This window comes from Nelusetta ayraudi, unplaced genomic scaffold (assembly GCF_046127955.1).
Source record: "Nelusetta ayraudi isolate G7.1 ecotype Tasmania unplaced genomic scaffold, CSIRO-AGI_Nayr_v1 ptg000009l, whole genome shotgun sequence".
Taxonomy (NCBI): domain Eukaryota; kingdom Metazoa; phylum Chordata; class Actinopteri; order Tetraodontiformes; family Monacanthidae; genus Nelusetta; species Nelusetta ayraudi.
This window is the reverse complement of record NW_027466059.1, coordinates 364,332-391,439: the sequence shown is the minus strand read 5'-3', so window position 1 is coordinate 391,439 and position 27,108 is coordinate 364,332. Positions and strand designations below refer to the sequence as shown.

General features: G+C 43.3%; 3 protein-coding genes across 5 annotated transcripts; 2 read left to right on the top strand and 1 right to left on the bottom strand.

Annotated features, from left to right (window-relative positions):
* Positions 1-790: 790 nt before the first annotated feature.
* On the top strand, positions 791-9,952 carry slc25a18 (solute carrier family 25 member 18). Of its 2 annotated transcripts, XM_076019180.1 has the most exons (11): positions 791-917; positions 1,657-1,700; positions 2,033-2,383; positions 2,721-2,843; positions 4,116-4,171; positions 4,366-4,456; positions 5,088-5,203; positions 5,426-5,645; positions 5,991-6,154; positions 7,142-7,217; positions 7,300-9,952. In XM_076019180.1, the coding sequence occupies exons 3-11, from the start codon at positions 2,364-2,366 to the stop codon at positions 7,439-7,441; spliced, it is 1,008 nt and encodes a 335-aa protein (XP_075875295.1). In that variant the 5' UTR covers positions 791-917; positions 1,657-1,700; positions 2,033-2,363; the 3' UTR covers positions 7,442-9,952. The 2 variants fall into 2 exon arrangements, with proteins under 2 accessions (XP_075875295.1, XP_075875296.1); XM_076019181.1 differs by lacking the exon at positions 1,657-1,700 and having other exon boundaries at positions 802-917.
* atp6v1e1a (ATPase H+ transporting V1 subunit E1a) lies at positions 9,950-13,092 on the bottom strand. Its single transcript, XM_076019182.1, has 9 exons — positions 12,933-13,092; positions 12,445-12,510; positions 12,232-12,341; positions 11,935-12,001; positions 11,509-11,598; positions 11,343-11,411; positions 11,125-11,219; positions 10,918-11,005; positions 9,950-10,519 (listed from the first exon to the last, which is right to left on the bottom strand). Exons 1-9 carry the CDS (start codon positions 12,963-12,965, stop codon positions 10,457-10,459), a joined length of 681 nt encoding a protein of 226 aa, XP_075875297.1. The 5' UTR covers positions 12,966-13,092; the 3' UTR covers positions 9,950-10,456.
* Positions 12,899-27,046, top strand: bcl2l13 (BCL2 like 13). Of its 2 annotated transcripts, none has more exons than XM_076019178.1 (7): positions 12,899-12,917; positions 14,476-14,681; positions 17,137-17,226; positions 17,322-17,478; positions 18,685-18,757; positions 18,889-19,017; positions 24,593-27,046. In XM_076019178.1, the coding sequence occupies exons 2-7, from the start codon at positions 14,540-14,542 to the stop codon at positions 25,646-25,648; spliced, it is 1,647 nt and encodes a 548-aa protein (XP_075875293.1). In that variant the 5' UTR covers positions 12,899-12,917; positions 14,476-14,539; the 3' UTR covers positions 25,649-27,046. The 2 variants fall into 2 exon arrangements, with proteins under 2 accessions (XP_075875293.1, XP_075875292.1); XM_076019177.1 differs by lacking the exon at positions 12,899-12,917 and adding an exon at positions 13,466-13,622.
* The last annotated feature ends 62 nt before the right edge of the window (positions 27,047-27,108 follow it).

The following is a 27,108-nucleotide window of genomic DNA, read 5'->3' as shown; positions in this document are numbered from 1 at the left end:
TTAAGATTTGTTCTAGCTCATGGTTAAGCAATAATAAGTCAGTTAATAATAATTCCATAGCAGTTACTATGTCGTCCTGCATGTTTGGCTGGACAAGCCTTCTTTCACATGACTGTAAATCCCCGGTATTACTTGGCTACCAAAAGTGTTCTATTACCACCATGCTGTATAATCTTATTTTGAAAGTCTGCAGAGTAACCAAGTGTACCATAAATGAAAGCATGACTCTGAAAGTAATTATTAATCCCATGAGTAGAAGTCAATGCATCAATCAATACACATGAAACAATGGCTAAGGGCAGGGTGAGTTCACCACAGTGATCACATGGTCTGTTCACATCATTCTGTGTCCTTTACACAACAGTTTATTCTTTTCATGATTTATTTTTTCCCCCAGCAACACAGTGACAGCGTCTGTGTTGGTTTATCACTGCTACCTTGGTGTCAATTGTGAGTCTGTGAAGAAGCGATGTGGGCTTCCTAGCGCTTATTATGTAATAGCCGGCCTGCCGAATAGAGTGCTCATTAGTGATGCACAGCCTCTTTTTTTTTTCCGCCCCTCTTGCAGCTCACATTGCGAATTACCTTCTTGGAGACGGGACAACGCTGACTTACAATTGAGAGACTCCCCCTCTGCTGTGTCTGCTGGGCCGTGTTGTGTCAGCAGTAGCTCCGTGGCTATGAGTTTATGTCGAGTTGTGTTAGTGCAGAGCTGTGTTGCCGGGGCTGTGTCACACAGAGAGTCACCACGAGAGGGAGGGACTTGGGCTGCTGGACAATGCTGGTGTTTGTGCAACGGCCCCTGAGTGGCGGCTGGCTCTCTCAGATTGCTCTCGCTTCACTACATTGCTGCACGCATTGTTGAGGTGAAAGGAAAGTGGATGGCTTGATCCTGTCTGCGGGATGCACCGGCTAAGGTAGGAGCCTTACTGATGCGAGGAGGAGGAGGAGAGGTTTGTTTGAGAGATGTCTGTGGAGCCGTGGGAGCCATGGGGGTGTTCTGGTCGCAGTTTATTCTGGTGGGGGGCGAAGCTGAGGTCTGGGAGATGGAGGTTGGCTTGGGGTGAGGCACCCCTTCTCTGTGTTTTTGGCAGGGTCACTACTGTGTGTGAATGAAGCTGAGCTGAAAGAAAGTTTCACAGAGAGAGGCTCAGCGGAAGGCATGCGTAGAATGTGTCTAGGATCCAGCAATGCGCGGGACTGTGGAGCAGGGCGGCAGTGAGATAGCCGAGAAAATAAATTAATGAAAGTACATGTGATGACAGCTTTGCTTTTTATAAAAGAAACTTGAATGAAATGAGAAATTTACCACCCTGGAACAGACTGTTTCAGCCGTGGGAGTGGAGGAAGTGGAGGGAAGATTTACAGGGCTTAAAAACAGAGACAGAATGCAGGTGGAGAGATTAAGAAAGAGATTAATTAAGGAGCTGAGGGAAAGGGGTGAGTTAGAAAAGGAGGGAGAAAGAAATATAAAACCAAGATGAGTGCAGGAGAGTGAAGCGCTAAGGTTTCAGCAGGGCGCACGTTACACGTGGAGAGTACAGACCGTTGTGGGCGTATTGGGCAGCGCAAAGAAAGGGAAGAAAAGAAATAAAAGAACCTTGTCAAACAAATCTCCAACTTCCATTCAAAAGTTGTTGTTTTGTTTTTTTTTAGTCCTTTTTAAATGCCGGAGACCGAACGAGGGGAAAAGAATACGGGTAAGCCCCTCATTTCCAGTTCTGCCCTCCTCACTAGACCAAATAGTCTTATCCTCTCTGGCTGGAAGATTACAGACACTCAAGATGTTCAGTCTCGGCGTGCCCGTCAGGCGTTATAGTTCACATTATGCCAGGCTAAAGCAGGTTATTGTTTCCTGATATTTCATCTGAGGTGGGGAATATTAGTCATTTTGGCCCTCCGACTATTTCTATTGCCGTCACAAATGCTCATTTGACAGGATTTGCCAGAATATTGACTATATGGAGTTTTGGAATCATCTATTTTGTGAGATTTATTACTTAAAGCCACGTTTTTGTGTTTCTCATGAGAGGCGATAGACTGTCTTTGGAATCTGCCCGATTGAGTGGATGGTAGAGGCCGGCCAAGAAACACAGATCCAAAGCCTGTGGTCTCCACCACGGAGGAAAAACAGAGCACGTCCCCTCTGCTACCGGGAATAAGAAGAACCTCAAGAATACAATCGGACGCATTCGGAGAATCTGGGAACTGCGGTTGTGTTTGGCGGTGGGGACAGGTGAGTTCGGAGCCGGCGACTGGTCGACGTGGCAAAGCGTGAGGGGGACGAGGCGAAAAGAGCCAGACGAGGAGTGGGTGGTGGAGGAGAAGGAGAGGAGTCGCGGGCCTGGAGCCCAAAAGCAAGGATGGCCGAAAAGAAAGTCAGGTGAGAAACTTCAGTTGACTTGTTTTTCGCTTAACAAAGACCAGCCAAAGTGTATTCACCAAGTGAATGGAGCAGCTGTGTTGATATTGGTCTTCTTTTGTATGTGTGTGTGTGTGTGTGTGTGTGTGTGTGTGTGTGTGTGTGTGTGTGTGTGTACGTGGGCCCGCTTCATTCCGATCTTCCTTTTTTTGTATCATATGGACACACCAAACGGATGTGTCCCTCGCATGGCCGTGTGTCGTGCCGGCTCGATGACACGGGGGGCCTGCGTGCGTATGTGTGTGCGTGTGTGTGTTTGTGTGCATCCGCCCGTGTGTTCGTGTTGATCCCTTCGCAGCCTCCCCGCTAAGCTGATTAATGGGGGCGTGGCAGGCCTGGTTGGTGTGACATGTGTATTTCCTATTGACCTCGCCAAGACCCGCCTACAGAACCAGCAGGGCGTCCAAGTCTACAAAGGAATGTGAGTATCGGGTTCCTCCGGCGGCACGAGTCAACTCTCCCGTCGGTGCTCTTTTCGCAGGCCATCACTTGATCGTGGTCGTCATCGATTGACATCTTGAGAATAAATTGGAAAAAGACATCAAATTTATATTTGATGGAAAAATATATTCTCTGCTTGCAAAAAACGTACACTTAGAGCAATACTTTGTTGTTTTTCTGCCTTTTAATGTCTTTTCTGTGTAACTTTGGTTGAACACACCTGTTGGTGAGATGTGTGTGAAACAAACAGAAAACTACAGTGCCACACAGTCAGTACGTTTACATGACACTCGAGAAAACCGATTTATTGCTAAATCAGATTATGATCGTTAGCTGTTAGCTGTTAACCGTTAGCTCTTTAGCCACCCACGTTGTGCCAATGCCATTGCAGCAATATAGATGTTTGTAGCCGAAAACAGGAAAGGATCTGTCATTTCAAAGCATGAAAACAACACAGTGTTATTTCAAAGAAAAATCATAGCACTTATTCAAACTACTTGACATCAGGCAACAGACAATTGTTTTGATTGGGCTCCTCTTTCACTGAATCTCAAAGCCGCAGAGCCAAACACAGTCTCAGAGCATTTGTCGCAATGTTTCTGTCCGTTCAAACGCGACTCAGATGCAGTTTCACATTGGCAGGAATTCCCGCACACAGCGAGAGAGCTTTGATGGGGCCATCTTGGCAAAGCTGCATCTTTGATCCCCTGATTTTCGTAGAGACCTGGCAAATACTGAAACACACACACAGTGGCTATTTCGCGTGCAGCTGCCACAAGCTGAGCTGAAGGCCCGGTTGTACCGCTGGCTAGCTGGCGAAGAAGGAAGCACACTGAAATTTCAACCGCTCACATCTGTTGGGTATCAATATTACTTGCAGTTTAGGTTCGGACATCCTGAGTTTTAGCCTGTGGTTTTCCACCGTGAGTCACATGGAAAGAATCACTTGGATAACTGACTCTTCTCAGTGCCCCACTGCATAGAATTGTTTTTTTGGGGTTTTTTTTAATATCATTTTCCTTGCAACAAAAAAAAAAAAAGAGTCAATTATGAATTTCATCTCTGGCAATAGAAAGGATTTTACTCAAAAACCATATCCACAATTAAAAATAATTTATTCAACTTTAATCGAGTTGTCTGCCAAAAGAGTTTAGGAATTAATAAAACAATTCAGATGAAAATATTCAGAGTGCACATTTTGGTCATATAAAACAGACAAGATATATATATTTTTTGTTTTTTCTCCTTGAAGGCTGGATTGCCTGGCAAAGACGGTTCGCTCGGAGGGCTATTTTGGATGCTACAGAGGTATTTTCTGCATTTCTAATCCTTGTGACAAACAACAGCAAAAGTGTGCCAATTAGCTTAATCCAGCCGCCCACACTGTTGTTATTTCACCCGCGAGCTCTCCAGTCACTCAGCTTCTGCAGTGGACTGCTTCTCTCTACGAACAAAGGTGGAAACTGTTGCTAATCATTGTCATCGTCGTGCACTTTTTCCAGGTGCAGCAGTCAACCTCACTCTGGTCACGCCAGAGAAAGCCATCAAGCTCGCTGCCAATGACGTCTTCAGACAGAAGCTCTCAAAGGATGGGTACAGGACAGATATACTAATGTTTATTGGTAGCCCAATTGTTGTTTAAAAATGAATTTGTTCAGCTGATCAATGCTTGCTTTTAGAAATATCGCATTTCTCTTGCCCAAAAACTTTCCAATTATCCCTTTCTTCTGCTTGCTTCTGAAATTATTATTATTATCATTATTATTATTATTATTATTATTATTATTATTATTATTATTATTACTGAACAAGTGGAAGGAAAAACAGCAGTAATGTGACTCAAAATTGCAGGAAAAGGGTGAAACGTTTTGGTTTTCAGCAATGGAGGCCTACTGCCAGGAAATAGTCTAGCAGCATATTTCCATGCAAGTTAATGTTGTGGTTTTTTGAGCAACCATAAATATTAACAATACTCATAGTGCGCCCTTTATATCGGCAAATAAAATAAAATAAAAAATTGCACTGAATAAATGAAATGAAAATTTAGATGGAAGATGTATTTTGTTCTGTATATATTCTTCTTTTTTCACTTGGCTTTGTTGCTGCGTTTTATGCACCGGCATAAGGACATGTCGTGCTTTAAGACAGGTTTTCTCTTTTCCACAGAGTGTACTTGTACATGATTCTTTCTCTTCTTTCTTTTGTCGTTACTTTGTGTCCACAGGTATTTACCCCTGTGGGGGGAAGTGCTAGCAGGTTGCGGGGCGGGAACCTGTCAGGTGGTGGTCACCACTCCCATGGAGATGCTTAAAATCCAGCTGCAGGATGCAGGAAGACTCGGTCAGTTAGTTACCAACATTTCTAAAGGCTGCTTCCTACTCACACAACTTATTCAAAGCGTTATTAATTTATGGTCACGATGAGAAGGCATATTAGTAAAAAAAATAAAAAAAAATGTTGGTATGCAAATAAAATGCACAGAAGTTTAGCTGTGAGGAAAATCGATCAGTGGAGCAACGTATATTTGGATTTTTTTCATCCCTAATTATCTCTGACCCTCAGCTGCTCAGAGGCCCATTTCAGCACCAGCCCAACCTGCTGCTACTGCTGCTGCTACTGCTGCTGCTGCCGCCACTTCCTCTCCAGCTCCCTCGCTGGTGGAACCTCCCACAGCGAGACCCAGCCCTCCACCGCGACCTTCAGCCACCCGCATCACTGTGGAGCTGCTGAAGACCCGAGGGCTGGCAGGCCTCTACAGAGGGGCGGGCGCCACCTTGATGAGGTCACACATACAAACTCACAGACACACATTTGTTCACAATACATTGAACTTATTGAGAGGAGCGAAGCATAAACATAGTGATTAGCACATTACATGTTTCACCCTTTACACTACTGCTTTCCATAACACACATCAACTGACCTGCAGCTCCACCATCAATGCTTTAACGAGCCAGTTGCATAACAAGTACTGTGTGCTTGTTGTATTTCCTTTCACCTCTGCCAATCAGCAGTGATCAATACTTTGCTGCAGCCATGTCTGGCTGCTCTGATGCTAAAAAAAAAAAAAAAAAAAAGAAGGTCTCCTTCTGTCATCATGCCTTCATTTTATCATTGTTTATTTCAGAGATGTCCCGTTCTCGATGATCTACTTTCCACTGTTTGCCAACCTCAACGCTCTGGGTCGGGAGGGAGGGAGCAACGTCCAGGCCCAAGCGCCTTTATGGCAGTCCTTTGTGGCAGGCTGTTCCGCTGGTTCAGTGGCAGCCGTGGCTGTAACGCCGCTGGACGGTGAGTGGCACACAGACTACAACCTCATATATCAGGTGAAATGATTATACTTACCACTGTGGGAAAGAGTCAATGGAAAAACATTTTTGGAAAAAAGGGGGGAAAAAACTGGAAGTGATTGGAGGATGGTCATCTCCAGTCCACTTTTAAAACTGGGTCAATCAGATTTCATTGCTGTCAGTAGAATCTACAGTGCGAAGATTTCAGTGGATGTGAAGGAGAGGAGATCATACATCAGAAAATCACATGCACATGAATGTCTAAGTTGGCAACACAATAGGACAACAACCTTTATCGACATTGTATGAAAGCTCTGCATTATGATTTTTACTGCCATTGTGATGGACTGACAGTGTAGTGCAGTGTATATTTGTACACCTGTCACAGAAGTGCTTTCACACTCCAAATTTAATAGAAAAAAGGTCACTTTCAAGTTAAAGGGAGAGACAGGCAAAAATATTGTTCATAAAAAAAAAATAACAATAAATTGTTGTTTTTTTTTTTATTGCACAATTGTTTTCTTTGTGCGTGTTCTGAATAATAATTTGGACAAAAGCGGGTGAGCCAAACTCTAGTGGAAAGGGACTCCATGCGCTGTACTCAAAGTAATAAATATTACCCAAATAGAATAGAAAAAAATAAATCAACAACTCTACAAGCTGCAAAATAAAACTATTTACACTGACTGGCTTGAATCAAGCTAAAATTAGCTTGCTAATAGCGTGCAAAAGAAGAGCACCCCACGCCCCTTTTCCTGTGTCAACAATATTTACTTCTGAGGTGACATAGACAGATGTCACCGCAGATGCAGCCACAACTACTGCTCAAACGAGTACATTTATTTTTATTTACATAGGGGAGAACAGAACAATCTGCTATTATTCTGCTGACAGCCACTTCCTGCTGCTACTACATTTTAGTAGTCGTCGTCATGCCGCTAATGGTTCTGACGTGGGTTTTGCTCTGTGTGTTTCGACGCCTGCACAGTGATAAAGACCCGTCTCCAGACCTTACAGAAAGGCAAGGGCGAGGACACGTACAGGGGGATTATTGACTGCACACGGTAAGATCTTTAGGTCGCGAGAGGTCGTTTCGCTGCGCCCTCAAGTCACAAGCACAATGACCCTGTCACCCTCCCTCCCCAGGCGCATCATGCAGCGCGAGGGGCCGGCGGCGTTCCTCAAGGGGGCGACGTGCCGCGCTCTGGTCATCGCTCCTCTCTTTGGCATTGCACAAGGCGTCTACTTCCTGGGAGTCGGGGAGGTGGTGCTGGCCTGGCTGGAATAGCAGCGCTGCGGTGTCGCCTTCGCGCCTTATCTGCTGCTTCGATCTGTAGTGAATGGCAACTGAATGGACAGTGAGTGCGGCGAGAGGCGGAAGCAGGCCACTAACCAAAGGAGGGGGGAAGGTCTGAGGAGGGAAGAGGATCTACACTACCTACTAACACGTGGACCGAAAGGGTTCACACTAATCATGCTTCTTTAGGCTTAAACTTGTGTATCTACAGGGTTTTCGTAGGTCGAGAAGTGTCCTGAGTATTTGATGTCTGGTTTGCCTCTGTGTGCTTGCTAAAAATTTGTCCCCTCCCTGCCCTTCACCTGGGGTAGGATTATTCAATCAGGATCCTGTTTTTAGTTTGGTTTTTATTCTTTTGATTGTTTAGTTTGAGAAATGCCAGCTGGGAACAGTTGTGCTAAAAGCATCAGGGGAAACCATTTGAAAAGCTTGACAGCAGTGTCTCTTTCTAGAACTATCAGACCCCAGCGCGCCACACGCAATGTTTCCCAAATCCTTTGGATTGAACTCATGTCGCCGTAAAGTGGGATAATATCAATACCAATGTCGGGACTGGAACAATTTCTGTGAGACGGGATCAATACTTGTCAGCATTCAATAGTTGGCAGCTTGTCCCCTTTCACGACAGAATAGACGTGTCAAAGAAAAAGAACTCCTCTTGTCGTGTCGCGCAACGCACATATTAGGCCGTGACCCCTCTCGCTGACTTCTGTTGTCATGCTGTCACATGATTCAGTAGCGTTGAAATCAGAAGCCCACATGTTCTCTTGTTGACTCATGCGGACACTGATCAGGACACAAAGAATGGAAATAAAAGCGTTCCATCATTAAAGCGCACACAGGTAACAATGGCCCTGTATTTAATTAGGAGTAGGTAGATAACAAATTTTTACATTGTCAGATGCCCCCTATTTATTCCACAGCACTTATATTTATATTTCAAAAATAAAAAACGCTAACCTGTGTTCTTCATTATGTCTAGTAAACAAATTATTGAAATGTTTTAATTGAATTGTGTGTCCAGCAAAATAAATGCCCAACATTTTCTCTATAAATACATGTATTTTAAAATCCCTTTTAAAACCCCACAAAGCTGTGACCCAATCAAAACAGCTAAGTGACCCACTTTTGGGTCACGACCCACCAGTTGAGAAACGCTGGCTTGGACTATCTACAAAGGACTTAAAGTGTGACTGAACAGTGTGTCTGCCGTCTTGCTTGTTTCAGTCAGACTAATCAGATTTTTGTGACTATTTCAGACAGGATGCTGCAGCTTCTTGTCTTCCTATTGGTGTGCAAATAATACACTTACCACCCACCATCGTCTCCTGGCGTCGCCAGTAGTATTACATACTTTAATTAGCTTTATCGTCGGCTATTACGTGCATTTTAACCTCATAAAGTGTAAATCTCGTGTGGCGTGACTTCATTGTTCCTGGTCTGTGGAAAAAGAGAGACAAGGCTGTGGTGATTTTCAGAGGCGTTCTCCTGTTGCTTAAAGCACCACAAGTGCCATCTAGTTCCATTATACCTCATGGCGGACAATATTTCTCAGGCTGCAATCCTGAACTTAGACTATTGAAAACATGACACAAGAGGAAGTAAGAACAAGTTTTTTTTTGATTTTTTTTTTAACGCTGTGAAGGCTTTTTGCGAAGAAGGGATTCCCTGTGTACTGTAGTTCTCATCAGGCCCTTGTATTTTATTTAAAGCAGCAAACAATTTAGAGTGTTTATTTAAAGCAGCGAGGAAGGTTTATTTTCCACAACAAAGTCAAATCATTGAGCTGGAGCTCGTCCTGCCTGGCCGTTATCCACGTCGCCCACTCCATCCGTGAGGGTCAGGGTTGTAATCTTAAAACTCTCTCATTGGATTGCAGGTTGCTGCCCGTCTCTATCTCGAAGGTCTGTCGTTAATCTGATGGTAATGCTTTAATCCCTGTATTAGCGTACAATATACCCTAACACACAGCTCACTTCCTGCCTGAGAGCCACAGGTTTCGACCGCCTGGCCGCTCGCCCTGTAGCCTGGACATCTGCTCGGCAGCTCGGATGGCTTGAAAGAGCGACCGGAGGACCAGGGTTGTTCTTATGTCTTAGCCGTGCGTGGAAAAAAAAAAGGAAGACGATTTCGACGATGTGCGCACAATAACTTAAGAAAAATTAAATTAAGGCCTTATCAATGCTGGTAGTTTGTAAAGCATTGAAACTGTCAAGTCTTAAATGAACTCGGTTGAATTGGTGTTGTGGGGAATATTGATTTGAGTCGATTCTATGCACCCATGAGGGGAGTTTGGCACCTTCTTTCGCCAACTGTTGGCCAAAACCTAAGTCCACTGGGTGGCACTAAAAACTTTTTCTCTTTTTTTTTTTACATTTTTAATGCAAAAGTGAATTTCGACATGGTTAGTGTACCTAGGCTACTACGTAATATTTCTGACTGTAGCACGAACATAGCCTGACAACTGTTTGCAAGTGTAAATAAAGACGTGTAAAAATGTGGATTTTTGCTGTAACACATTTATTTCTTTGGTTCCAGTGGTTCGAAAACTATTAAAAAACATAGATTTGCAAACCTAAATTAAAATCCCATGTGATTATAAAACCAAAGTCTCAAAAAATGCTTGACTCACAACTTTGGAGACCAAGATGAGCTGCTGATAACTTCAGTCAAGCAGTAAAAGCAACAGATTTTCGCAAAAACAGAAACCATTCCTGAAACATAATGCAATTTAAAACAGTCTCATTAAAACACTGTTGCGATTGCAAAATGAGATGTAACTTAAACATAAGTATATTTGTTGACTTATTATTTGGCTCCTTGTTAAAAAAAAAAAAAACATGAGGACATCTGTTGCATTTTATTCATATCAAAAAGTAAATCAGGATTAATTTTAACCCCTGAAGTTAAGTAGGCAATGGCACATATTCATATTCACTGTGATGATGAGTCGAGGTCACATTGTATATATTCCACCTGTGTTTGATCTGCTCCTCAAATCCACTATTAATCCATGAACCTGCGGTTGGGGTTGGCGCCAAACAAGCTCACTCTGACCTCCGGCATCATCTGTTAAACGTACAATCACATGAAATGACTAGTTTCAACAGGGCAATGCATAATTGTATTTCTCACAGACAATGACAAGTATTAAATTCAAACTAACTAAATTCCAACTAAATTCAAAATTAAAATCAATTCAAACATCAATGTTTACATAGTAAACAATAGTAAACATTGATGGCACGCTTATTGAGACATAATAAGGCAGCTTAACGTCCATTGACTATACAAGATATCCCTGCTGTCTGCATTGTAAATTATGAGTTAAATCTTTCTCAATTCTGTCCCTTTTAAACGTACTTTAAGTCAACTGCGTTAACAGAACCACGTGGACTGCTCTGTCCCCCAGTGGCAAAGAGTATGAACTACACACTACACAAATACATCATACAAGTTTACTCCACCTGCTGTGCTATAAGCTCCATTCTGCTTTCCAGAGTGTTGGAAACCTTTATCTTTCCATTATCATTATATATTTCCACTCCTCCACAGCTGCAAAACAAAGAGAAGACCCCATATTTGTTAAAACAGAGCTTAAAATTTAGTTTATCTTCTAACTTTTCCGATATAATCACAATGTTAAAAAAGTAAATGTAGCAAAATTATCTTACATGTCTGCGGGTAGAAATCGCTCCTGGTCGATTCTGACAACTATATTACTCTTCACTGACTCTTTGTACGTTTTGATGCTCTCGTTGACGGCGGCCTGTCAAGCATTAAAACACAACATGAAAATAAATATATGTGTATATGGTAGAGCTTTAGTAATAATTAATTGTATCTTTAAAGAACATGAAATCATAAGTGACTATAGTACGCCCAACCCTACCTGAACCAGTTCGAGATCCTGCTGTCGGCAGCGGACAGTGACCTTGGCTTCCAGTAGTTGATAGAAACCCTGGGCACAATAAACAGGTTTGATTGAAAACACACAATAAGTCAACAAGCTAATGAAATGTGCCATCTTGTCCACAGGGGAAAATTACGAGCTTTACCTGCAGCACCAGGCCTTCCAAGAGGACGGAGTAATTGTCAGGATCCTTGGCAATCACTGCAAGTCTGCTACGAGCTTCAGTCAACAAATCCTGAGAAAACAATGATGAATAGAGAAAACCAGACACAATGATTCAATGCATTTTTTAATGCAGCACGGCGTGAGCAGTAATTCCAGGAGGTGGGAACCTGGCACAAATAGATAGATGGATAGATATGATATGATAATAAATCTATTATTAGTCAACACACTGTCACAATCAGTCAGAAAAAGAGCAAGGTTAAAATAATCATTCAAAGTCATAATACATCTTTCATAAATAATAGTCCATTACCAATTTAATTTCCATTCCAGTGACTTTTCAATGAGCCGACTATTTATGGCAGCGCTTGTTGGCACATGTAAAATGAAATAATCGATTTCTAACCGTGATCATGTCGTCACGCGCCTTTAGCACCTTTAGTCTCGCCTGGTTCATCAGGTTGGACATCTGGCTGAGAAAATGGAAGAAAGCGCCTCGTAGTGAATTAGCAGTTGACATGCATAAAGAACTTCAAAATAAAAGGTCTGTCGGTTTAGAGTTCCTAGTAAATAAATTCATAATTGAAAGTAAAAGGAGGCACATCTGGGAGGACAAGGTTAGTAAACGGTTAGAACATGGTGACAAACATTCCAAGAGCTGCAAGTCTGTGACCCGAATCACAGTAAACAGACACAAGCTAACATTTTCTTGTGTTGCTCAATCTGCTTCTCCTTTTTCTCATAGTATTCCATGATCTTCACGCGCTGAGTCTGCACCAGGCGACCCTTCTCAATGTTGAACTCTTCCTCTGCCTGAAAAAGGGAAGAAAAAAACATGAGGGAAAAGAAAAGCATATGGAGACAAGACAAATCTAAATCACAAGACTGACCAAGAGACAGAAAGGCTTCAATTTACCTTAGCATCAATTTCCTCAACCTTCTCTTTGGCCTCTTGTTCAATGAAGGCCATCATGTGCTTTATCTGCCATGGACAAACAACACAATTGGTGAAAAATAGCATGGTCATTCAAATTCACTCATTCAACTTTTACACTTTACATAGTTAAGACTTTTTTTAAAAAAAAATTCAAGTATACCAACACATTACAAAGAAAGCATGTACTAAAAGTCTGTTATTTACTTAGCAAAGACTTTAAAGTACCTTGCTGTCTCCAAATAACCACAACCACAGCTGAATTAATACCTAACTTTCCCATATCCCTTGTGTCCTTTTACCACACAAATTCACATTACATACAACGGTGATTCAAGCTTTAGCAGCTAGCGTCAATGCTTGTTCCGCTTCACGTTACACTACCGACAGATAAAGTCAGTAAACATGATAACGTTCCTGAAATAGAGCATTTTAAAAGCCAGTTTAGACAACAGGTACGTTCAACTTACCTGCTTCTGTACGTCAGCGTCGGTGAGCGCCATATCGAATCGTTGACGACTTTACTAACGCGTTCAAGCAAGTGTTTGGAACCGCTTCTACGGTACTGTTATGTACTTTTCCCAATTCTTTGACGGTCCACGATGAGTTCGACACAAGCGACGGAACAAAATCACTCGTTGTAAATTTCAAAATAAAACGTGCGTTCATTTGGCCAAGTCCTTAACTGTCAGGTTTACACACTTAATTTTGGTACATTTATGTGTAAAAGCTTTGGGTTTTTATCTTAACTTTAAAACGTGAATATTTTTTACACGTTATACCAAATTGATACTGTTGTTCACCTTGTACTTTCTATGATTTCGTTGAATATTCTTTTAACCTGATCCAGAATTTCAAACTGTCAATCTGTCGATTGGTTTGGTCGCTTAACGTTTTACTACACTGGCGCTACAAATACAACAAAAACAAACAAACAAAAAAACCGCACTGACAATTTTATTTTGATGCTGCACCAGGAAATGTGACCACACTCTCGCTGGCTTGTGTAGCTTTAAGCACGCTGCTAGTGCTGCTACTGCAGGCTGCCAGTGGTGGTCTCTCGGCTCTTTCCTCTGTTCACGTTACTGCCACCGGGAGCTGTACCAATTATCCATTAAACTTGTCGTCTGTCAGCACCTGGTTGCCTTTGGACAAGGACGGTAGGAGAGAAAAAAATCCTCAATTTAAGTTTATGCCGAGTTGGGGTCTCCGGGAATAGCAGCAGCACTATTAAAGGTGTTATATTAAGCTAGCATACGTAATAGCTTTGGACGTGCGCTGAGATGTTGCTGTCATGCGTGACTTTGTTGTGTCGTAGACGTCAAATGGAAATAATGGGTTAATGTTTTTAATAGTGCAAATTGGGTGTGAAAGTTTCAGAGTTTTAGAGCCATGCGCGAATTTAATGCTGAATGACAATAAGCTAGTGAACTACATGCAATTGAAATTAATAAATAAGTGTAATTTGAATACGACCCCCTTCAGAGAACAGCAAGGGTCCATATTTTTTGTTAATATGTCATTCTTAAAAAATTAATTTCTACCGTTTGCAAAAGAAGCAGAGAATCACTTCAGGCCCGCATGGTGTGACCTCATCTCCTGAGCAGGCTGTGTTCGCAAACTCGTACTTTTACTGTCCGCAAAAATCTGAAACATTGAATTATTACCGGCGCATTACACCAGACTTGTTTTTACATAATAAAATAACATTTCCGACTAGAAAAATCCTTAATTTGCAGAGGGGTCACGCCCCTCTTTGCACCACGTGTGTTTTGTAAGTTGAATAGCGGATCTGGGAACATCGTGTTCACACATGATTTGGGCCTTCCCACTTTTAGTCTGTTGTAGGTTTCATTGTGTGATTTCTATTGTATTTTTTATTTTTTTTATTCATTTATTTTTTTTAGAATTGTCATCCTTTGTTTTTGGACAATTTTTTGCTAATGAACTTTTACATGTTCAAAACGTGTAGTAATAATAATGATAATAATTGTTGGTTGTGTCCTCCCCTAGGTAAGACGTCCAGCTTTAACCTTCAAGACCTTATGTGCCTGAGAGTTTGACAGGGGTCTGATCAATGGCTGCCTCGGGCTCCACCCCTTCCACCTCCATCGCCTCCACCACTGTGCCTGAGGATTTCCATTATGAAACCAAGTACATTGTGCTCAGCTACCTGGGAATGCTGCCTGTTAAATCTCGGGGACAAGCCGCAGGTCAAGGTTGGAACTTTTCAGCAAATCAAATCTAAGCTAAAAGTTTTTGTCTTGTGAGTGGCGGGAGATGTCCTCATGTCCCGAAACAGCGCACTGCCTATAACCCAAGTGAACCATTGCCAAGGGCACCCTGGTTTATGACTTCGCCACACTTGTGCATTCACAGGATACAGAAATAGACACGTGAGCCCATGCGTGGCACTCAAATGTTCGGCGTGTGTACGTTGAGTGCTCATTGAGGCCTTGTCTCTCACTTTGTTGTGAACACTGTTGTTGGCCTGTAACGCTCCCAGATATGAATTGCCTGTGTACATAAGTGCATACTGTGCACAAGCCCTGAGACATTTCTCTCGCTACGACTTTTGAAGAATTTGCTGTCTTCTCTGTCTGCGCTGAGAATGTTATGGCAGCCTCATGCCATGGCCTTAGGCTTACATCTGCTATTCATATGGTTCCCCTGTGTCTCTAGCAATCAAAAAGAAAGACACACTAGGGAGAGTTTATTTCAACACATTTTTTCTTACACATTCATTATTTAATGAATGTGCGGTGCTGAGAAAGCTAACAGAAAACTGTTATAGGTAAAAAAAAAAAAAAAAATTATTATTATTATTATTAATAATAATAATAATAATAATAATAATAATAATAATAAAAAATCAGGGATCTGGAGAAACCAGCTTATTTTAAACTATGCAATGTGACATTAATTCTCTTTTATAAACTTTTAGGAAGTGTTGCAAATACAGTGGCAAGTTCTTGTTGTCCTTGAAGTGTAGAATTAAACTTTTCCATTCACATTACACTGCTTAGTACTCAATGTTTGCTCAGCTGGCTAAATAGCATGCTTGACTTTTTTTTTTATGGTTTCTCTGGTGAAAAGATGTCGTATATACGCAATGTGTTCCGCAATATCAAGCGTATTGTAATATCTTTCGTAAAGTCGCCGGCAATTCCTTGCCTTCAATGATGAAATCAAACAGGAATGTACAACAGTTATGTCTTTTGAGCGGGTTCCTCATTCTGCCTGTCGCCAGACGTGAGTAGACCAGACTGGAAACAACATGTTAGCTATTTTAGCAACGACAAAAAAAGGAGGAAGAGAGGAGATTTGACTTAGAAAAAAAAGATAGGAGATAGAGAGAGACGGGAAATTCCCCGCATTTCCTGTCCCTTTTTATTGCCATATGCGTGTGTGAAACGTGCCTACAAAGGCAAAGGATTGTTTGATCCCTGTTTTCCGCCTGACCCGGTCCAATTTCTGACAAGCTGTCATGTGTAATCACCACTGGATCACTCGCACACCAATGGACTGAAGCAACACAGTAGGCAGACTAGTTGTGCGGCTCAGAGCTAAAACAGCACCAAGCAGGAAAAACCAACACTGAGGGCCGGGGAGGTGTCCATCGATGACGAAATACTGGTATCCTCTCCCTTTTTTGTATTGAAAAATGTGAGTTTAACTTTTTTTTTTTTTTTTTTTTTTAACACAAATTAATAAAAAATAAAAAAAGTTGAATAAAGATCAGGTTAAATTTATGAATTTGTAATTTTTTATAACAGTAATTGTTGCCCTTTTTTTTTATTAATTGTTAAATTAATTAGTAAGTCTAAGTTCAGACTCAACCTCATAAATAATTTGGAGACCATTGGAAGATAAAGCAGTGTTTTGAAGGGATGGATTTCTCTGTATTCTTATTGGTGCAGTTGAGCAGTGGAGGAAATGTTTGAGTGAATACAGAGACGCCGAGCTCGCTCGGCAGATCCTCAACCTACCGCTGCAAAGGAGCTCTCTTTAGTGACCCGTCAACCGTGTAACCATCTGCTGTTTCCCTGCCGTCCCACCTGACACCCAGAGCTCCCACTTTAGTAATATCAATCCATTCATCCATCTGTTTCTGCAGGAATACATGCAGAAAAGATTCAGCTGACCGTAAACAGTGATCACGTCAGGCGACATGAAATAATGGCCCTAATTAAAAAAAAAAATTCTATGTATTTAACTGAGTGGATTCTGTTGGGGCTTTGAAAATGTAGTCAATATATTATTACTACTATAGTACTAGTACGACTACTAGTACTATAGTAGTAGTAAGTTACATCCTGCTGGTACATCTTTAATGCCATCTATTGTTTATGGCGGCCATTTGATTTAAGTCAACTTTGTCGCTCAAACCAGTCTTCATGACATTTCTTTTTAATTATTATTATTTTATAAATCTCTTATATTCTTATTATATTCTTTCTTTCTTTTTTACTATACTCGGGGGTACACCACACAAGATTTCCAATGTGCTTGGAATGTCTGTTTTATGCACAAATGGTAAATAAAGAACCTTGAACCTTGAGCCTTGATACTGACCTAAGCACAACGGCCTCTAACCGAATATATTGTGAAAACCTTGTTATCACCTGTTCACATACATATTTAATGTTTTTCTGTTTTTATTATTTTTTGAAGGAGATGCCGAAACTGATCGAGAAAGAAACCTGCTGATCAAAGCAGAAATCGGGGAGGCGTTGAGGCAACTGGAAGATGAAATCGCTTCCTGTAAGTAGACGTGCACGTGCAAGTGCCAGAGACACGCATCCCCAGCGGTTCTTTGTGTCAGCTTCACACTCTCTTTTCTTCCCGTGTGTTTGCAGCCTTTTCTACTACCGGCTTTGACCGCCTCTCATCACCAGTGTTTAACCCGGCCGACCCAGAGAGCTCGGTTGAAGACTGCCTGGCTGCGGCGGGCGACCGGGTGGCCAAAGAGCTGGACACGCGGCTCGCGGAAGCCGTTGGCGAGCTCCTGGCAGGGTCAGTTCACATCACCTGCGTTTAGTTCCTCCTAACCAAGGTGCTGCATCACTGCTGCAAGATGAATGTTATTTGCCACAGCGTCTGGAACGCAATATTGGCCACCAATCAAAGTTGTTGCACTATTTAGAACTGACTTGTGTGTTTTACGCCGTATGCAGCCAGTGTAAAATAAAAAAAAATGTGATAGAAAAGAAAGGTGTGTGTGGCAACAGGTTGAGTTATAATCTAGGAATGGCAAAGTCAATGTTTATACAGTCAGTTCGGTCAAGTTTATTTTAAATGAACTGTTGAACTTTACAGTCACACTGTCAAATGAAGTTAAAGGGCCAAATCGAATGTCAACAAAGGATTTGATAAACTTTTACCTGAGCTTGAAACACTCATCCTGGCTCGGCCCCATCAATACAGTTGCAAAATTTATCACCTTTTGAGTTATTTTTGCGTGTCCTCTTCATCATATGAATTAAATTTGACGGTTTTGCGGACAAGGAGTCAAAAGTAGTCATTCATTTCTAATAAAGAAAGAAACGTAAACAACAAGAGAACACACAAATATTAAACCAATTCACTAAAAAAATACACCAACACTTCTCAGTCTTGGCAACTAAGTACTTTACACCTTTTAAAATAGAGAATTAGAATGAAGTGGGCAGCCTAAAAGCCATTGGCGTTAAAATAATTAAGAATATAATATAATGAAATTGCAAACAAAACTTAAATCTTTCTTAAAACGTGGCTTTCTTTCATCATATATGTCCATCTGTACCAGAAACACCAGTGGAGTTTCTCTGTTGGAACCAGATAAGGCTGTGGTTGTACCGGCAACCTTGTAACTGTAACATAACTCATAACTGTGTCTTTGACCTCCGTGTTCAGACAGCTTTAACCGCAACATCATGCGTCTTTTCATATGTTTACTCTACTGGAGAGCACCAGTATGATATGGTCCCTCACAGGAAATCAGATCATTTCAGGAAGTCGCAGCATGTGTGTGTGACAATGTGAGATACGAGTCACAAATGTATTTTCCATGTGAACGTGTGTGCTTCCATGTGTGCTTTGCCAAAGGACAAATCTTGTTTTGGCTTGAACAGCTCCGGAAAAAAAAATATGATCCTGATAGTGGTTGTAAATTGTCCTTGGCTTTATTGCAGATGTTTTTGCAGATAGACTAGCTGCTTAACAAAGATGTCTATATCTCAGGCCTCTTGACTACCAGAGGTTCAGAGAAGCAACGGCGGGTCTCTCCATGCACACACAGGAAGGTTGGAACAAGGTGAGCCCAACTAGTTTCCTTTATTCGGAACCCTGATTTGGACGACTAACTGTTAGACAGGACATTTTTAAAGTGCACCGTTTGCTTTGCCGTTTGCTCCATCCTCCTCCTGCTCATCTTCTCTGTCCCAGGTGCTGGTGTCTTTGGTGCTGCTCCAGGCTTTACAAAGCGAGGGTCAGTCACTGACGACGCTGTTGCAACTCGGGGTGCGTTTCTTGGAGGAGAATGAGTCTGACTTCATCCTGCAGCAAGGGGGATGGGTGAGTAGCTTTAATCAGTGGCTAATGAAAAATTCTCATGTCCTTACTAAAGATGTTAATGAGTAATCTATTATTGATTAATTGCCGATTAAGAGTTTAATCGATTAAATTAAATTAGTCGCAAATACATTTTTTTACATGGGTATTTAATATCATTATAATAGTGTAGCGGCAGGAAAGAGCAATTCGATACTGCAATGGTCATAATATTCCTAGAACAAGTTACTTTTAAAAAACTTTTTTTTTTTAACCATTAGAAGTCAATTTAAAGTCAGAGGATAAATGTTTACGTGTAACATTGGACCCCCAACATTATTTATGGGTTAAATAATGTGTTCCTTACACATTTTTATTTTGAAATTTAGGTTCTCAGGAAAAAAAAATTGCTGCTTATCAATTAATCGTAAATGGATCTATAAGGTCAATCAACTAACGATTAATGAATTAATCGATAATTTACATCATTAGTCCTTACACTTGTGTATCACACTGTAGCACGGTCACATCACATAGTTTATATTCTTTTATCCAAATGCATATAGTCCTATTTCATATTGCTATATTTTTGCAAGCAAGTTTGGGTGTTTGGAATCTGCAACAAATCCACAACAGCCTGATGAGGGCAGCAGTGAGCTCTCTGTGCAGATGCCGCACAGTCCTGCTCCTCCTCTCGCCTTCTACAAATGAAAACACATTGTTATACAACAGATTAAAATGCACAGCACATTTTGGATTAAGCATGATTCACAGAAATAACCCTGCATCGTTATTATATATTTAAAATTGTAGCAAACTATGGTCATTTTACACCAGCTATTGTGTTTTATCAGTTGTGTCAGTCACACTTCACGATGTTTTGCTACATTTATAGTGTAGGGCAGAGTCCACAAAATTTTTTTTTTTATTGTTTTCCTCATTGTGGAACCTAAGCGGACAGTGGATTAGATAAAGAAGAACAATATTTAATCATACCTGGCTTCTGCTCTCTGACTTTAACAGTATTGGGAACCATTCAGCAGATGAACACCACGATTAAAAGCAATGCAATTGTGCTGTTTACTGGTGTATCTAAAGTAACGACCGCCAGGGCTTCCTTCCTCAATATGTCTGGACAACACAGTCTCACTCTGATGAAGGCACATATTGACTTGTTGTCAGAACCCCACCACTGCACCCTGTGCCTTCCTCGGCCACTGTCACTCATTGAGGTCCAAAGACGGCACATTGCTCCGTCTCTGGCGCAGACTTCCCTAGAATTTGATAATGTTGAAAAAAAAAAATTTTTTTTTTTTAAATTGATAATGCATTGGCAATCCAAAACGTTCGCTAATAAGTGATCTTTCTTCTTTTTTCATTTTCTAAAGCCCTAAAAGCGAACAGATCCTGAATATCAGTGTCTGTATTGGTTCGTTACAGACCTGAAAGGGTCCATTTGGTGGACACTGTAATATTTAACAATACATTTGTGTTCAATAACATTCTGAGTGCCGTCTTTGGACCTCAATGAATGTGCATGCGTGACTGTGGAAGGCGCATAATGAAGTCGCTCCCAGTGACCCCCATTTTCATGTCGTCGCATCAATTAAATTTTTCAAACTGCACCTTTTTTTACCCCCACTGTTGTAATAAGTGGGCCATCCAGCCACACAGATCTCTTCCTATGAACGAGGTCATGCTGATGGGAGCGGTCACGTGACGTGTTAGCCACCGCTTGGCCGCCATTACATCATAGTCTGGATGCTCTGCCCGTTTTTTCTCGCACAATGATGCGGTCGCACAGTTTGCTGGTGCCGGACAAAGATGCATTATCGCTTTGTGTTACGTCACGGAAGACGAACAGATGATCAGCCGGGCCGCGGTGGAGCGGTGGAGGGGGTGAGCAGAGAGAGTGAGAGGGAGAGACGGAGGAGGGAGTGGCTGAAAGATGAGGGAGGAGGCGGGGCAGCTGGCGGGCCTGAGCCAATGAGAGCAAAGTGAAAGCTCCATTAGTTTGACAGCTGCGTGCGTGCGCACTCCGAGCGCGAGTGACAGACAACGCCGACCACTTTATCTCCAACAACTTGGGTGTTATGTTTGAAAGTGGAAGCGGGACGTGGCTCTGCGGTAAGGACCTTTCCATCCGTCGCCGTCGTTTCTGTAACGTTCAGGCGGCTTCAGCGTTGCGATACGAGCCGCGGATGTTGGCGTGCGAGCGTGCAGTGGCGAGCAAGAGGCCCATATTCTTCACTTCGAGCCATCTTGGAGCGGTTCTATAGTACTGTACTCGTGCTTTAATTCATCCTGGAATCTGATAATCGTATTGAATAAGAGCTTAAAATGGTTAGAAAAGTATTAATGATACATTTTTCTATGTTTTACACGTGAAAAAAAAAAGAAGAATCGCAGAGTGGAAATGCAGTATCTGTTTATTAATGACGTCTGTCCTCTCGGGGAAACAGTTAATTAAATCTTTACTGCACTGATTTGTCTTAAATGTATGGACTCTGTAGTCTAAGTGAAGCGCATTGTTCGGCCCGCTCTCACAACGCTTTTGTCTGACGCGCCACAGTACAATAAGGACCACTGTGACCTTAATATCGTGCACACTTCATTTGGCACGAACAAAACCGGCAGTCCTCAGACGGTGCACAGAAATGGGAGGGGAAGTGTGTGGGTCGGGGGTCGGGGTCGGGGGGGGGCTTATGTTAGTGGGGGTGCAAGGGGCTCCCCTGCACGTACTAGCACTACCCAGTCACAGCATCAGCGCTACGCTTTCCCATCGGCCGTCACAGACGCTCCGTTTCTTCATCTATTCCCTGCGAGATAAAATGTGGCGGTTGGAAAGGTCACGCCGTTCCTGAGTACGACTTAAATTTTCCATCATCATCTCTGAAACTGTTGTCGAGCAGCGTCTGTCTGTAGCAAGGCTTTGGGCACCGATGCTCAGAGTTGATGTCGCTACGATGATACGATGATATGCTAGGGACAAGCTGCTGCGAGAGCCGCTGCCTCGGCCTTGTCGGGACACGTTAACGCTTCGTAGCCGAGCCCTCCCCCCCCACCCCCCCGTTATGTAAGCACGCTCCGGTCGGGAATATGTGCATCCCTGCGCCATCGCATTGACACGAGAGGCCGGAGTGTCGTCCAGGCCGAGGAAGGCCCCTCAAAATAACCCTCTTAATCCGTCCGACGCCATCACCGTCGTCATCATCATCACCAGGAAGTCAATTCCAGTCCACTTGTCGCTTGTCCTAAAAAAGAATGAATAAATCACAGCAGCGTCAGCGTAGAGGCAGACTGCCGGCTTTCATCAAGGCACACGTCTGTCACTGTGTCTGTGTCCTTGAGTTTGCACATCAGCGACACTGCTGGAAAAGCTAATGATTACTGGGGGGAAAAAAAGAAAACCACCACGTACAAATAGATTCAGTAGATTTTTAGAGGCGTATATCAGCATCAGACCAGGGACCAATTGAGCCGCCAGGGGCTTCACTGGCACATTCCCTAAATCACTGGTAATGACTTCAGTCTTGTGGGCCTCTCAGCCTTGGGGTCATATGAGCCCCCCCGGTGTTTTCTCAGAGTGCTTTCCAGTTTACGTTCATCCCAAAACAAACATCTTAGCTTCAGCTTTTTAAACGTTTGTTTTCGCAATTTGCAAGTCAAATGTCGCAATAGCGTTTTCATGCGCTGTCGACTGTTCTGGAAAGGATTTTACACTTGCGTTTAATTGTTGTTTTTGCCATTTAAGAGTGAAGAAGGGGACAGACTTCTACATTTACAATTGCTTTTATTTCAGTGTAGGAACCTTCAATTGTCTTTGCAATAAATCCCCTTTGCATACGTGCCTGCGGTTTAATTCGTCATGTGGCTGATTGCACTGGGTTATCTCAGGTGGGAGGGGCACTCGGCAATGATTTGCTGGGATTTCACGGTTACATCTCCAAAGATGTCTCACAAACTTCAATTGTCACGCACACACCTTCGGTGCCAGGAGCGCACGTTAGTGTCTGAAGGCTGAGCAGTGTAATGTGCGAGGTGTGCTCTCATTCCACAGCAGGAACCTGTTTTATATACCGCCCATTTGTCTCGAGGCAAGGGCGGGAAGTAGAGAGAGCACCGGGTGACCAAGCGCTCGTAAAAGCTGCTGTTTTTGCAAAATGACAGACGAGAGAAGACCGAGTGACGAGGGAGCTTCTTCTCAGGTCTGCTTTTTCCATTCATAATCGGTGATCAGCGGTGAGCGCAGGTCAAATGTTTTGCACGGAATTTGTCTCCGTTTTGAAACGCTTTTGCTTTGATACTTTCGGCCCTCTGCCACAGCTGGATTTGAGTGAATCAGCAACATTGTATCTCGGAGTTTAAAACCGTCACGGCAGCTTCGTGCTGTTCAGGCTGCGGCAGTCAGATGACAGGCAGTCAAGGTCCTGGGGGCCCGAGGGTTGGCTGAAGCACATTTCACTCTCCTACATGCAAATCAGCTTATGGAGAAAGCAAACATTAGATAACGATTGAACGGCGGCTGGATTTTAATCTCTCTCCTGCCCTCCAGGATCCGGCTGCCATGTTTGTGTCCTTGCAAGGAGCGTAACCTCCACAGCTGGACGTTTGGGTGGGGTTGGGGTGGGGTGGGGTTTGGGCTGTGACTGTACGTCTATGTTGGTTGGAGACAGAGGCAATTTTGCAGGCTAGGAGGAGGGAAAACAGACAAACAAAAAAAATGCCAGGGTGCAACGTTGCTTGATGAGTTAGTCACTGGTGTCAGATCCTGCTGTGCTGCCTGCCTGCAAACACTCACACACACACACACACACACACACACACACACACACACACGCACTGACCGTCCAGCTGTCTGTTCAAATCACATCTTATCAGCTCACACCTGCCGGATATGCAGTCGAGCCTGTCCAGTCTGATTCTGTTGTATTTATTTTAATCAGAGTGACAATTGTCATTTGGAATTCCCCTTGTGTGACTGCAGAGGTCTTCTTTGATGTGCAGAGACATTTACTCAAATAAAGAATTATGTGAATACACACTTAATATGTTTTTCTCTTTTTTTGCGTCATTTACATAAACAGATTTATGCCCTGGGTAGGGAGAATGTTGGTCATAGTGCTCATTGTAATACCTCAGCGCCATATTTCCTGGAAACATGGCTGAACTGACGACCGAGTGATTTGGCCACACGTTTCTTCATCCGTTTGTGTATTTTTTCTATTTTATTTTTTTTCAAATCCGGTTTTGTGTCATCGGTATTTAAGTGTAAAAGTGATCACAATATTTATCTCAGCCTGTTTTGCTCCGGTGAGCCACCCTCTGTGTTAGAATAAACCCACATGATTATATGATATCATCCGTTATATAATAACAGTGCTTGGCGGATTGGGTCCTGACCTGTTCTTGGTTAGTTGCTGCCTACCACTAGATGGCGCAAAAGTAATACAGGGAAATGGGAGTTGTATTTTTTTTTTTCATTGAATCTAAACCAAATAGAAGGAAATATTTTCTTTGTACGTTTGTTGATTAGTTGATTAGAAAATCACTTAACAAATGAGTTAATCGACCTCGACCTCCGCCGTGTCTTCCTCAGAGTGAAGTCTTCAGCCTCCTGCCAGAGGACGACCAGGGCGTGACCATCGCCGAGGACAGCAACGACATCTACATCCTGTCCGGCGAGCAGCACCCCGACCAGCTGAGCCCCCCGTCCTCGCTGCTCTGCACCGGAGACAACAGCAGCGAGCAGAGCTCCTGGCAGACGGAGAGCCTCCCCGTGTCGCTGGCCGGCCACGAGTCGTGGGCTCAGGTTGGAGGGATGGACCCCGAGGACGTCAAGAGCCTGGACAGCACCGAGGGCGGCGCCCTGGCGGAGGAGCGCAGCGAGAACAACTCCTCCAATTCGGACATCGTCCACGTGGAGCGCGAGGAGGCGGAGATGCTGGAGGAAGGCGGCGAGGGCGGCGCGATAGACGAGAGCATGATGAGCGTCCTGGGCACGGAGAGCGAGCTGGCCGAGCTCCGGGAGGAATTCAGGGAGCAGACGCCTCCCGTTCCCGAGCCGACCGACGCCGACGCGACGGAACCGGCCTCCCTGCTGTCGCTGGAGGAGCCGATCATGATTGAGACGCCCGTGTCCCTGTCTGCCGAGCCCTCCCTCGTCTCCTCGGAACCAGAGCTGCTGCCGCCGCCACCAGTGCCCGACGTTGCTGCAAGCCCTCCTTTTGAACCCGAACCTGCAGCACCTCCGTCTGCTCCTGCAGTAGAGCCAGAGCCAGAGCCAGAACCAGAACCAGCTGCCGCGCCTGTCCCAGAGCCTGCGGAGCTCGCGCCCCCGTCTTTAGCCAAGGAAGCCCCAGAAGCACCAGCAGAGCTCGAGGCCACCTCAGAACCGGCTCCTGAGTCGCTGCCGGTTCTGGAGCCGGACGTGGAGCCCGTTTCAGTGCCTCCGCAGCCCGAACCAGAGACTGTGGCAGAACCCGAGGTCCCGCAGGCCGTAGCACCCGTCACCGAGGTCCCTGTCGAAGCTCCGACCGAGGAGCCACCAACAGAGTCGGCGCCGGAGTTCCAAATGCTGCTGTATGGAGGAGCAACATTGGCGGCCCTTGCCGCTGTAATAGTATATAGTGTTGTGAGCTACAGGAGGAAGTAGGCAAGTTCCTCTGTCAGGGAAAGGTGGATAAAAATCACATGCAATTGGGTTCAGTAGAGATAAATGTATTTAGTGCACACATGGTGAGACACTTCTCACGCATTTTGTTGGATTCCTTGAATGATATGAAAAGCTCCAAGCTGCTGGGAGTGCAAGGCAGCTCTACAACAGTAGGTGGCTGGATGGGGTAGAGTGGACTCCACACTTTATATGTTTTGTTCCCCCCAGTCTTTTATGGGGGCGTCTTCTTCAACAATTCTCGCATCTCTTTGATTGCATAGTGCGTCCACCGCTGTCCCTTGTCTCCTATGTGCGTCATTTTGCTTCTGACTCATACTTTGGATCTGTTTTGTATTTTTCAAATTGGCGTATACACACTCGTAAAATCACCTGCATAAGTCCTTCAGCCAAAATAAAACTCTAAGCTCAAATTATCTGACGTGGGAACATGAGCCTCTTGTTTATCTCTCCTTGGTTTCCAGTCAAACTAAGCAAGTTTGTCAAACTTAAACTCCATCAAATAAATCAAAATGTTTGGTTTGAAAATTGAAAAAAAGTATTTAAGACATTTTTATGTATCTTTGTATAACTTATGCAGAAAAGAAAGAACAAGTTAGATTGATGCTCCAGCTTTATTTTGGAAATATAAGTGAATTCTTGGCACTCCACATGGAGTTTGTTTTTTAAACTTCCGTAACATCAGATAAACGGTGAAACCAGTTCCTCAAAGTGAAGCACTGCTGCCCGAATAACCCAATTACTCCTGCTCGTATAACTCTAGTCTGTCTTTTTCAGCAAGTCAGCAATAATTTTTTTTAGGTGAACTTGCCAAAACCGACAATCAAATTAGCACAAACCTGTGTCTAGGGCTTCGCATGTGCACAGCTAAGGAATCCTTTATTTTCAGGACCTGGGTCTGAGTGAACAAAACAGTTGGTTTGGATTGTTTCTTGTCTTCCGACTTTTGCAATGTATGAATACCAAGGTGGCCAGTGCACCTTTGACTGTGGGGATGTGTTATGGAGGAAAATCTCTTATCTCCATCTGCCACAGTGGATATTCAGCTGGCTTCTTGTATTGAATTGAGTTAAATAAATTAAAAAAAATAAATTAAAAAAAAGTAGAAATGTTTCCTTCTGAAAATTGGGCAATGAATTTTGAAAATGTTTTGTTCCCTCGTTTGAGTAACACTTTCCCATGCTGAATATTGCAGTAAGCGGTTGTGAAAGCAGAGACGGTGCGTCTGACTGATGTTCCCAACATGTTTCTGTGAGAGCGACGCTCTTAGTCGTGGGCAAAACTGTTCACATAAGGAGAGAGGTTGTGAACATGGCACCTTTTACCTCAAGCTTCCCACGTCATGGAATGAGACAAGTGTAATAAAAAAGATTTAATTGATTTCATTGTTGAACTTGTGATGCTTTATTTTCAGTTTTGCATCTGTCAAAATTGGACCCTTC

Coding starts and splice junctions, on each gene's coding strand:
- atp6v1e1a (XM_076019182.1), bottom strand. CDS start 12,965: ATGGCGCTCACCGACGCTGACGTACAGAAGCAG. Junction 12,511..12,932: donor ACGCTGACGTACAGAAGCAG/GTAAGTTGAACG, acceptor TGTCCATGGCAG/ATAAAGCACATGATGGCCTT. Junction 12,002..12,231: donor ATTGAGCAACACAAGAAAAT/GTTAGCTTGTGT, acceptor CCATTTTCTCAG/CCAGATGTCCAACCTGATGA.
- bcl2l13 (XM_076019178.1), top strand. CDS start 14,540: ATGGCTGCCTCGGGCTCCACCCCTTCCACCTCCATCGCCTCCACCACT. Junction 17,227..17,321: donor GGAAGATGAAATCGCTTCCT/GTAAGTAGACGT, acceptor GTGTGTTTGCAG/CCTTTTCTACTACCGGCTTT. Junction 18,758..18,888: donor CACAGGAAGGTTGGAACAAG/GTGAGCCCAACT, acceptor TCTCTGTCCCAG/GTGCTGGTGTCTTTGGTGCT.
- slc25a18 (XM_076019180.1), top strand. CDS start 2,364: ATGGCCGAAAAGAAAGTCAG. Junction 4,172..4,365: donor CTATTTTGGATGCTACAGAG/GTATTTTCTGCA, acceptor CACTTTTTCCAG/GTGCAGCAGTCAACCTCACT. Junction 7,218..7,299: donor GGGATTATTGACTGCACACG/GTAAGATCTTTA, acceptor CTCCCTCCCCAG/GCGCATCATGCAGCGCGAGG.